A 12,500-nucleotide genomic window follows, 5' to 3' on the forward strand; every position below is an offset into this window, starting at 1 on the left:
TTGTGGTGATTTTTCTTTCTCTTTTTTTTCTTGTTTGTTTGTTTGTTTGTTTCATTCTTTCTTCATGAGCTTATGTGATTTATTTTTACTTGGTTCATCAATATGTGTATTAGAATATTTGTCTTTTTTTTTCATTCATGGAAATCGTTGTATTCATCCTCCAAATAAAGATTATAGCATTTCTCACATTATCAACAATCAGATGATCTTTTTCTGTGATTTTCATTTTTGTAATTTCTTTCCAGATGATGACTTTGTGTGGGAAGATTATCTTGACGAAACGGGAACAATAGCAGTCCCGCCAACTGCTTTTGTACATGTAAGACTATCTGTTTTGTTTTATTTATTTATTTATATCTTTTGGTGGAAGAAATAGAATAAATGTGAATGATTGTTGTACATTTTATTGAACAAAAAATTGTTTTGAATGAGTATTATTTAATGATTTTCTAGTTTTTCACGAATGAAAGTGTGTGTGTGTGTGTGTGTGTGTGTGTGTGTGTGTGTGTGTGTGTGTGTGTGTGTGTGTGTGTGTGTGTGTGTGTGTGTGTGTGTGTGTGTGTGTGTGTGTGTTTCTGTGTGTTTCTGTGTGTATGTATGTATATGTACTTGCATAAATCTATGTATTTGTTCATTGGTATTTGTGCAAACTGACATTACCCTCTTATTTGCCGAGACAGTAAATAACAATGCTAATGAAGTACATTATTACAGGTGGAAAAGAGTCTTGAGTCGGGTGTGTTGGAAGATCAGTTGGTTGAAATAGTCCATAATGAATCGTCAGAATTAACCTCGTGTTACTGGCCGGCAAAGGTCGTTACTACTTGCGGTCCACTGTTGAGGTAAGCGATTTATACTTTTGGGGCAATTTTTGTGTATGTGTTCCAAGTAATCAGACAGGACTTCTTCTTTCTTTCTTTCTTTCTTTCTTTTATAGAAATATTCTGAATACAAATAATTATTTGTTTTTCAGCATGTTTATGTATGTGTGTGTGTGTGGGGGGGGGGGAGGGTTTGTTTGTTTGTTTTAATTTTATGTATGTATATGTTTATTTATTTACAGATGGATAGATTACATAGACAGACAGATAGAGTTAGATATAGGTATTTATTTACTTATTTATTGATAGATAGATATTTATCCATGATGAAGAATTATTATTTGATTATTTATGCTCTTCATTTCAAAGTTTTGTTCAGTTTATCTTTATAGAAAGGCACAACAAGCAAGTAAATAGTCTACAGCAGTATTAGGTGATTCATTCTCCTCCTCATACATTCCACCAACTTCTTGATTTTCCCACCAGATTGCGCTACGTGACGCATCCCTCGGTAAATGTCGAGTGCTGGAAGGAGGTGGCCCTAGGGGGTCTTCATCCCATAGGCTGGTGCGCACTTCACAACATTGAGATGTCTCCGGTACCTGATCTCATTGACTCTCTGATTGAGGAAAGCGAATTGCAAAAGGCCAAGGTAGCAGTAGAGGAAGCACTAAGTCACGGAGTGTCGGTACCGGGAGAGGCCTTCGACGGAGAGGGATACACAGCGGTCGAGCGGATCAAGCAAGGCATGAAGGTCGAGGTTGGTTGGTCCTGGGATTTTTGTTTGGAGATATGTACACTCTAGAGTACAGTTCCCTACCATAGTGTGCTTTACATGTTAGGTCATTTAGGAGACAGATTTTGCAGTAAGAAATCTAATTAAAAAGAGAAGTAAAAGTGCACATCAAAAGCATGTGAGAGATATGTCTTTCTCTTTTTCTTGTAAGAGTATACATCTCTCCATGTACAGGTGTTATACAAAGAAAACCCAACATGCGGGTGGGTGGCGACTGTCATTGACAATGTTGGTGGCCGGCTGCTGTTGCGATATGACACGCCTGATTGCTCGGGTCTTGTGTTTTGGCTCTTCTACCTGAGTCCTCGTTTAAGGCCGCCGGACTGGATTCATCACCAGGGACCACCTTGGAGGTAAATATTTTCAAGAAAGAGTAAGATTTAGCATAGGGGGAAGGTAGGTAGGAAAGAAGGATTGTGGGAGGGAGGAAGAAGAAAGAGAAAGTGGAGGGAAGATACTGGGAGGGAGGGACATAGGGGTGGGAGAAAGGAAGAAAGGAAAGATGAAAAGAAAAGAGGAGCCAAGAGATAGACAGTAAGGTAGAGTCGAAGAAAATTGAGAAACAGAAAGAAGCAGAGCAAAGGAGAGCCTACGTGCTTGTCTTAAACATGTAACACAATCGGCTTTAGTAGCATGAGAAGCTCAAGTTTCATTATTTTAGAAGAATCAGGGAAGACACTACATCTCTCTCATTCACATACAGAAATGAGCATTTGGAAGGATGAAACGTAGATGTGAGGGAAATAGAAATTAAAAAGCGCTCTTTAACATATCACCCTTCACTGATGTCAGTTTATGTTCAGTTTGTTGATGTTTTAACAAGTTGATCCACTTTTAAGCTAATGTACCATTATGCAGTTACTCAATTAAAAGTGGATAATATTTATAAGTGTGTTTATTGGGTATATTGTAAAATGTTGTCTACTCATTTTTTTAAGATCCTGATCCAATATATTGTTCATATGCATATCACATGTCCTTTCATGATGCCACAGATACAAACATCCGGAATCCTGCTCCCAATACGAGGAGGCAGAGTGGGCTGCACTCCTTGAGATGAGTCGGGATGACGCCAGACGCTCCCCCTTACCAAACACTCTCCTCTCACCCGCTCTTCCCGTGAGTGCTCACCAGTTCACAGATGGCATGCTAATTGAAGCAGTGCACCCCACGAAGCCCAACTCAGTCCATGTGGCTAAGATCACCCTAATCAGTGATGAGTCCAGATTTTTTGAAGTGTCAATTGAAGGCAAGGAAGGGGATAACAAGGTCACATGGACGACATGTGTCGATGACCCCTTGATCCTGCCAGCAAGATTCTGCGAGAAAAATGACATTGCCCTTGTTCCACCAGGTGATTGGCAAAAGGAGACAGATTTCAGCTGGGATGCTTACCTTCAATCTTGTAGCATAGCTTGTGCAGACGATAGCTTATTCCCCAAGCACGAGCCAGCTGAGGACGTGGGCTTCGAGGTTGGACTTAGACTTGAAGCTGCCAATCCATACCCCAACGATCAGATTTGTGTCGCTACTGTCAAAAAGGTTACAGGTCACCTCCTCCACATCCAGCTGGATTCAGAGCTTGAGACTGAGCCATACATCATGTCCTCAACATGTCAGGATATCTTCCCAACAGGATGGTCTCAGTCAAATAATTATCCCCTTCATATCCCAGCAGAGTATTCCCCACAAGCTAAGGTTATAGAAGATCCTACACTGGTAAGTCTTCTTTTATTTATTTTGTATTAGACTTGAAATTGATCCAGTTTTGTTAGCTGAAACAGTTTACTGTATAATTTACTGAAGGTACAATTCAGAAATGTTTGGAGAATTATGGAAAATGAGGATGACAGTAATCATAAAATCACACATTCATTTTTTTTGATAGGAACTATGCCAAAACAAAAACGGTGATAATCCACAAAATGACCCCTTGTCCAATGTAAGCAACCAAAGGTCCCTGTGGTGTCCGAGACTCTATGTGAACCATTGGTGTTACACTGGACCTTATCTCAGCAAATCGAAAGTTGGTAAGTCCCCCTTCATAGTGACATAGTATTCCTTTGTATTAAGGGATTTACAATGTATATTGCTATAAAGAACTTGAGAGTATTCTTGTTGAAAATTTTGATTTATTAATATTGTAATGAAAATGAATTGTCTGTTCTTCAGCAAAGCAATCTCAGAGTGTTGGCCCAGGATCTGTTGAGCTGGTACTGCGTGAGGTACTGTCAATGACGATAAATGCAGCTTACATACCAACTCGTGTGCTGAGGGAACTGGAACGCAACGCTGTGGATTCTCATCTCGTTTCAAGTACTTGGCATCCAACGCATTTGAAAGCAAAGTAAGCGGCATTCAGTAATATCTTTTTAAAACCATACTGCGGATTTTCCACATAGGTTGAAATATGTACTGTTTTCATATATATTTAGGATCATGTCCATGTGATTAGTGGAAATTTTTATAACAGAAACAAAAAAGATTTAAGAAACATGTATAACATTTATTACTTAAATTTCTCTGATTTATTTCTTTTTTAATATCTTGAGAACAAAATTAAAAACGTATTGGAATTGTGTCATTTTTTATGACCAATAGCTTTTCCTTATGAAAAAAATTGACTCGTTTTTTTTACCCCGAAACAGTAATTTCAGATTTGAATACTTATTTGACTCTGGCATATGTCATTGCAGATTTAAACGTTATACTTACACAGCCAGCATCTCCGTTGCCACCACAGCCTCAGATGTTAGCGACTTTCTGAACTTCATTTGCCACACCCTTCAATGCTGCCCCAATCTGTGGTCACCAACGCAGAGTGGAGAGAACTGCCCATTCCTTTGTACTTCACAGGTAATGTTTTACACTTGGTGATTGAAAATATTGAAGGGTAATGAAGCAATAACCTGTTCTGGGTCAAAACGAAGAGAGTGAATATGATAATAGATCAAGCAGACAACTAGAAATAACAACAAAAAATGTAAGTAGATGAAGTTATAAAAAGATGTATAGGTAAACATGACAGCATCATAGGACCTCGCAATGAAAAAGTTTTAATTGCATTTTCACTCGTGACTTTTCAACATTTGAAGTAATAAACAGTCAAGATGAGTGTTGACATCTACAGGGGGATGTCTGTTCCTTTCTGATATGGGTTTTGTACATTATACAATGCCTTATATTTCCAAATTAATCACAGAACATAGATCACTACTCATATTGGCTGGTGTCTTGGTTTTAAGAGTGAAACTGGCAGCTTAGAAGATGATGAGTGATGAGCTATGAGCTTAGAGTGAAGAGCTTAGAAGTGGAAGAGCTGTATCTCGCATTAAAAAGCATTATTTTTTTTAATGTCCTTTGTAGTTTGTTATTTCCTTTGTTCAGTAATTAACTGCTTGTTTGAGGAACTGTCTCTCCTTCCCTGGTTCTTGCAATTAAGATTTTTTCATTATTATTGATTCAAACTATTAATGACATATTCCAAGACTTTATTGTTTTACTTTTTTATTATAGACTTTCCATTAAATATTTCTCTTGAAGGTTAGCAGTACTGTACTTGTTCTCTGGATTATGTGATGAGGTTGTCTTCTTTTTCAGATGTTTATTCAAGGGAGTCAGTCTTCTTCTATGAGGGGGCGAGGGAGAATAGCCATTACTAGAGGGACAAGAGGAGGCCCGGGAATGACGAGAATATTCCACCGACGTAAGAGAGGCGGCCGCAAGCGACTCTTTGTGCCGGTCAGAGCTAACCGGTTGCTGCAGCCTAAATCCTTGTCAAGTAAGTAAGATCCTCTGTCGTGGTATGCTAGGAAAGGGTGCCTTTGTCATTCATTATCATTTTTAACCATTTTCAAGTCATTTTTCTTGATCCTTTCTCATCAAGGTACTTTTGATATATAAATTTATGTAATGCCTATTTCTAATTGGTACACTATTTCTTTGCAAACATGATCATTTCTTTTTCACATATAAGGAACATGTCTTAAGAGTCAATTGCTCTTCCAGCACAATCAGATGATATAACAGAAGATGGGGACGAGGATGAGGATGTGGACATTGAAGAAGGCGATGATGATGAAGTTGCAAGTGGATCTGACGAGGGCGACACGAGTTCACGCAGCTCTCGCCCAACCAGCCCCATCCTGGACCCCTCATTTGGAAACCGCAGAAGGCGGAGAGGATTTCCGAGGATGGAGATGCAGACAAGAGGGATTAAGCTCCCTGACTATGCCAACCAGCTGAAGATGAGGCATGTTAAGAGAAAGTTTGAGGGTGGGGAAGGCTCCTCCAGCGCTTCCAGCTGCCGTGAGGAGCCCTTAGACAGGATGAAGAGGGGCAGGAAGAGTGAGTACCCCGATGGAAATTCGGGGCTAGAGCCTGCCTCAGTGACCTCTGACCCCTTGGAATGGACAGTGCATGACGTGGAGCAGTACGTTGCCAGTCAGCCGGCCATTTGCCACCACGCAGTCCGACTGCGGGAACAGGAGGTGGATGGCCGGGCTTTCCTGCTCTTGAACCTACCCACGTTGGTGCAGCACCTTGGCTTGCCACACAGTTCGGCCGTGGCTCTTGCTCAACATGTATGCCGTGTAAAACTTGCTCATTTCCTTTTCTTTTACAGGGCAGAAGCTTGACCATCATTTTTATATAAAGGAATTACTATAATTAATTGAACGTGCACAGTTTTCAAGTGGTCTGTTTTTTATGTATATACAGTATATTTGTATAACTTTGTATAATATGAACAACACAATGAATGTTAAATATTGATAATTAGCTATATTAATTACTTTTATTGTAAGTTAAGTCATTCATTCTTGTATATTAGAATATCTGTTGTGCTTATTGTTAATGCTATTCACAATAAAATAAATACATGTAGAGAAGCAATTTTCTTACACATTTTGTACATGGAATTCAAGCCAAAAAAAACAGATTTATATATAAAAATGTCAGGTAAAATGCATTAAAAACTTTTAAATAAATCCTTTCCTCTTAAAGAAAGAATACATTGTATATTTGTCATTTTAGATTCTCATTTTCATTACATCCAACACTGAAATGCACTGCCACCATATATTGGTTAAAAAAATTATATTATATATGTATGTTCTGCACATACATACATGTCACTGAAATATGTTATAGAGAAGAATGTTTTTTCTAAATATGTACAGTTTACAAATAAACTCTTAACACATGTAATTCCTATAAATATTTTTATTTAAATGGAACCAAGCACTGATCAAAGTCATTTCAACAAATACAGTCAAGAAAATAGAAATATCAATTTTCTTGATACACGATTGCTTGATTTATGTATTTTATATATCTCTTGGACATTGTCGTGGATAAAGCAATTAATTTCAATGTTGATATAGATCAGCTTTATCTTTTCCATCTAATTAGAAATTTAATATTAAAAATGCAATACAAATAAATTGCATTTGAATTGAAGGAAATAAAGTTTAATTTGAGTAAATCACATACCTTGAAATTCTGTGATTTTGATCATTCTGCACAAGATGTTGTCATAGGAATTTTAGATATCAGGTTTGTAATTTTTTAATAACAGAAAAGGTTCAGAAATGGTTCTTGTAGACGTTGGACGGAGATCAAGACAGCGAGAACCTTTGAGAATTTAGTTAACATTTTCACTCTTATAAATATCAAGTTCAGTGGCATATGATACGTCCTTCAGGTATTCTGGATGAGTTTCAGTTTTAAACAAATACTGCTCGCTTTAGTTGTGTTACAAAAAAAAAAAAAAAAAATGAGTAGTATTAGCTAGACATCTAATCAAAAATATTTTTAAAATTCTATGAAAGTAGTCCAACTTTTTCCATCACTGTGAGCCATTTTAGCACTTATCAAGGGCCGTATTTTAAAAAAGTTTAACCAGCCATGAATACAAGCACAAACGCAGGAATGTGTACACTAAGATATAAAGGAGCCATAATAAGAAATGAAGCTGAATCGTAACATTACAAACACATGAAGAGTTCCTCATCCGACAAATAAACAAAATTGATTAGACCATCATGTCTTAAATAAATTTCCTGCCTATGGATCCCACTCAAAATCTCTAAAAATATACCCATTATTTCTTATTCTATCCAAGATTTCATTGAGGAAAATTAAACACTACAGAGGGAGAGTTTCTTTAATAAACAAGGAAGTTAAGAAATACAGTAAATACAATTTGTGATACAAATACTGAAAGTTGCCAAATGACTAGAATATTGAACAATACTAATTCAGTACTCAATGAATACAACATGTATATATCATTAATGCCCAAATATGAAAAGAATTTATTCTGTATATATCATTTTTTGTGAACAAGAAAGGGAATGGATAAAAAGATAAGATGATAACAAAAAATGAGTGGTAACACCATATACTCACACATACATATATAAATACATGTAGAAATATAAATGCCTACATGTTACAGTAAACCATGAATTTAAAAGATATATATAAATGCAGTTATTATTTCCTAAGCAGCTAGAGGTGGAACAGGTGTTGAGTTGGTAAATGTCAACTGAAGGACATATCTGGCTTCAGATAGTTGCCAATCTGCCATTGCTTTTTAACCTCTTGCTGATAGGAGGCATGTTTGTGCAAGCTAAACAGCTGTTTTCTTACTTAGGCATAACTATCGTGATTTCCTAGATACAGACCCTCAAAAGTAGGCTACAGTTACTTTTTAGTATTGTTCACTAAACAATTATATATGCTGTGGCCAAACTCAAAGAGGATGGGAAAAATATGTTTCCCTACAAATGATTTTTCCCTCGAGCAGTTGACTGCACATGACGTGTGGTCCAGAGTGGTGTGTGAAGCTCCAATCAACAATGGATTCATCATGATTGCCCTTAGCTGCCACAAATATTCATAGTGATAAAGTAAGATATCTAACAGAACCATGAAAACAATGATTTACTGTAGCTATATATATGTATGCTTGTATGTATGTATATATTTATATGTATCTATAAACATAACAGGAACAAATGCAGACTAGCTACCCTTAATCAAAAAGTGTTGATTCAATGTTGATCATTATGATTCTAATTCCAATACATTATATGGAAAAAATGGAGATTCTTGTAAAGTATGATTTTCTTAAACCTCAACAACAGATCTTTACAGCAAAATAATTTCTATACTGCAATAAATTACCATTGTTATTTGGCAAGTTATATGGCACAATTGCCTATCATTTCACCTTATTTCAACTGGTAGGGAGAAAAGGTCTCACACATTAGGGAGTATATCAATCTACAAGTTATTTAAGGCCTCATCATTAAAATCAACAGTGTAATATAATGGTCTTTGTTGTTGGGAAATTCTTGGGGAACTAAGGATCCTACAATTTCACATTTTACTTGTTTTTGTCTTTTGTATCAAGGGATGTGCACTGCAGTGGGTTTCCATGAAAAGAAATAAAAGGAAGAAAAAATGCACATCCCTACGAGGAATATTAACTAAACATTCAATTGTTACCATAGAGAAAGAGAAAGAGAATGAGACAGAAGGAAAGAAAAATCATGTCTTTTTGGATCCCAACATATCTTTGGTAGGAGGAACAGTAGACCAAGGGTAAAAAACTTTTTTTTAGCCTTTAGGCTTAATCATGATTATTATGAACTTCAAATCAATCTACCGGTTTGAGTGTGATGAACCTAGAGGCAATGAGTGTCAATAAGATTGTGCCGACAGTGAAACACCCGGCAAATATGTACCAGGTTTCTTCATCGAACACATCTGTGAAGGCTGGAACGCTATCATACACTTTATTGACAATGCTGAGGGTGGCCTCATATTTGCGCTGAGCTTGGGTCGACATGTTGGCTGTGAAGCTAACTTGAAATTTTCTAGTCTGTATTACTGTATTTCTTAATGAACCCCAAACAGATACTAAACCACACCCATATGTACAAAAGGCTTTCCTATAAAAGTCAATACGTCCTACGTCCTTCTCTTGCCTGGCTTTGTCTTGCCTCCTTTGACTGGGGTTGAGCTCGACTCTGCCGGTTCTGCTTGACTGCTCACTAGTTCATTAAATTTCTTGAGTATTTCCACTGTCTCAAGATTTTGCGTCTTGAATAGTATCTTGTGACCTGAAACTGGAAAGACATTGGGATGAAAAAGTGAATTCATATAAGAAGCTGCATTTTTAATAAGAGAGAGAGAGAGAGAGAGAGAGAGAGAGAGAGAGAGAGAGAGAGAGAGAGAGAGAGAGAGAGAGAGAGAGAGAGAGAGAGAGAGAGAGAGAGAGAGAGAGATATATAAAGAAAAAGTGAGTCTAAGTGTGCTATCAAAAAGTAAAGCACAGGAATAGTAATGTTTGTAAAGGAGAAATATTGTTATCAAGTACTCATAATTATCATTAACAAAAAATCAAGGTGAAACTATGCTCTCTCGATATAAAATGCCTATTTCCTTATATTTTCCTGAGTCTAAAATACCAACATGGACAAATTTTACATAACTGATACTCCAACTAAAATAAAATTCACATTAATATTTATGTTTCTTACTTTATCAAAAGAACAAAAATATTTTAAGAAAGCCTTACAAAAGTTGGATAAGGCCTTCTTTTTTTGTTTATTTGTTTATCTACATCTATTGTGCCTATATACACATTAATCAATTAATTACGCAGAACTAAATAAAAGAAACGGTAACCTTACCAAGAGTAACCTTTATGGTGGGCTCGGATCGGTCACAAACAACAGTGGTCTTCACAGTGCAGTTTGGATTGGTGTCACGAACCCTCTCTTGATTGAAAAGAGTAAGCATGCGTCTGAAAATTTGAAGATCATTTATTGATTTCTGTTCAGTGGATGCAATTTAAAACGAATAGGTTCAGATTTTCCAATTTGTCTCAGGATCAGAATTTCAAGCAATTTATTTCATACGATACCCAAATAAGTACAAATTCAAAAGAAGCAGTCAGAGAGACATCCCAATTTGACAATAATCCAGAAAAATGGATGAAAGATGAAATTAATAGGCAAGCACTTAATCTAATATAATTTTTTCCCCTATTTGAATAAGGACTTTCCATACAAAACAAAATAAATTAATACTTTAAAAAAGATACCTCTGGCAGGTTAAATAATCAAATTTTCATTTAGTCGCAATGTGAGACGGAGAACGAGAATGAAACTAGGATGATAATCGGTTACATTTTGTCTAATCTAGTCCTTTGACAGGAAAGTCTAGAATTACTTATGATAAAAATGAATCTGCAAAAATTTAAACTCAGAATACAACTAACTTCAATACTATTTGTACATAATTCTTTGTACTGCTGTAGTTTCTTTCGTTTTCCTCAGACTGGCGAAAGTAATTGTTATCTCGTACAGATATTGCAACCATCAAGCCAATAAGCCAAGCACCTAAATTCACTTAGCATACACTTAATCTTATACCTGTCATAGGGGGAGTCTTGGCCCCTGTAAAACTGTTCCCCTCGACAGGAATTTAGGAAAAAGGAAGTATGTCCCAAAATGCTGATGACGGAACTTTTGATACCTATTTGCTACTATCCTTCACTTTCGAAATGTAATATATATAAAGGTTATTGTCCTTTTAGTTCCTTTGTAAGAAAGTATTCTTCACTGTTGCCTATCTTTACACTTTCTTGGTTCTATAAATCTTTTAGAAGGAAAAATAAAAGTTTTTTAAAAAGAAGAAGAAGAAAAAAAAAAAAAAACTTTCTGGCACATCATTTCAACATTAACTATAAACGTTACTTTGAAATATACACTAAAACAACCTTTCTACTCTTTTGCGCTAAGTTAACCCGTTCATTAATTATTCGCCACAACTTTCCCTATGAATGGAAAAAACCTGACCAAGTATATTTCTGCTAAAATTATTCACTGTTTGAGGTCATGTATTATGTAACCTAAAAGTGCAGTTTTAATATTTCATTGCTTGTGTATGAACTTTCTCTATAAATAACAGGTTAATGTTCAATCCTTCCCTTTCAAAATGAAGCCAAATAAGAATATTTCACGACCGCGATACAACTACATAGCACGGAGAATTTCAGATAGTATAAAGAGCTTCACACTTGATTTGGCTTATGATTAAGTTCGGTTAGGTGAGAGAGACTAAGTGAGGCTAGGTTATGATTAAGTTAGACTACGGCAAGATTAGACTAAGTTATGCTAGGTCTGATTAAGTTTAGCTAGGTTAGACTCAGGTTAAGTTATGCTAGATTATGATTAAGTTAGAATATGGCAAGGTTTGACTAAGTTACACTAGGTTTGACTAAGTTGGGCTAATTTAGGCTAGGTTATGACTATGTTACGACTAGGGCAAAGTTCAAATAATTTAGGCCAAGTTAGATGAAGTTAGGCTAGGTTAGACTGAGGCTAAGTTAAGATAGGTTCTAACTAAGTTGGACTAATTTAGGCTAGGTTACATTAAGTTAGGCTAGGTTATGACTATGTTAGGACTAAGGCAAAGTTCAAATAATTTAGGCTAAGTTAGACTGAGGCTAAGTTACAAAAAGTTCTAACTAAGTTGGATTAATTTAGACTAGGTTATATTAAGTTAGGCTAGGTTATGACTATGTTAGGACTAAGGCAAAGTTAAAATAATTAACGCCAAGTTAGATGAAGTTAGGCTAGGTTATGATTACATTAAGACTAAGCCAAAGTTTAAATAATTTAGGCTGGGTTTGATGAAGTTAGGCTAGGATAGACTACGGCCAAGTTAAGATAGGTTATGACGAAGTCCGACTAAGACACGGTTAGATTAATTTAGGTTAGATTAAGTTGGTCTAGGTTCGACTACATTAGTTCAGGTTTGACTGAGTTGGTCTATGTTAGATCAGGTTTGACCCTTTGACGTTA

At 36.2% G+C, this 12,500-nt stretch overlaps 2 protein-coding genes across 2 annotated transcripts in view; one reads left to right on the forward strand and one right to left on the reverse strand.

Annotated features, from left to right (window-relative positions):
- LOC113807882 (scm-like with four MBT domains protein 2) overlaps positions 1–6,835 on the forward strand; it is a 9,267-nt gene extending 2,432 nt beyond the window's left edge. Inside the window, exons 3-12 of the mRNA XM_027359197.2 lie at positions 246–319; positions 715–842; positions 1,308–1,581; positions 1,792–1,970; positions 2,613–3,336; positions 3,506–3,647; positions 3,790–3,964; positions 4,314–4,473; positions 5,218–5,398; positions 5,626–6,835. Of these exons, the coding sequence (XP_027214998.2) occupies positions 246–319; positions 715–842; positions 1,308–1,581; positions 1,792–1,970; positions 2,613–3,336; positions 3,506–3,647; positions 3,790–3,964; positions 4,314–4,473; positions 5,218–5,398; positions 5,626–6,254 (2,666 nt within the window). The 3' untranslated portion in view covers positions 6,255–6,835. The remainder of the gene's footprint in view (positions 1–245; positions 320–714; positions 843–1,307; positions 1,582–1,791; positions 1,971–2,612; positions 3,337–3,505; positions 3,648–3,789; positions 3,965–4,313; positions 4,474–5,217; positions 5,399–5,625) is intronic.
- A 934-nt stretch (positions 6,836–7,769) lies between these two features.
- Positions 7,770–12,500, reverse strand: part of mRpL53 (mitochondrial ribosomal protein L53) — a 6,091-nt gene continuing 1,360 nt past the window's right edge. Inside the window, exons 2-3 of the mRNA XM_027359198.2 lie at positions 10,323–10,435; positions 7,770–9,755 (exon numbers count right to left, since the gene is read on the reverse strand). Of these exons, the coding sequence (XP_027214999.1) occupies positions 9,598–9,755; positions 10,323–10,435 (271 nt within the window). The 3' untranslated portion in view covers positions 7,770–9,597. The remainder of the gene's footprint in view (positions 9,756–10,322; positions 10,436–12,500) is intronic.

Source organism: Penaeus vannamei, chromosome 26 (assembly GCF_042767895.1).
Source record: "Penaeus vannamei isolate JL-2024 chromosome 26, ASM4276789v1, whole genome shotgun sequence".
NCBI classification, from domain to species: domain Eukaryota; kingdom Metazoa; phylum Arthropoda; class Malacostraca; order Decapoda; family Penaeidae; genus Penaeus; species Penaeus vannamei.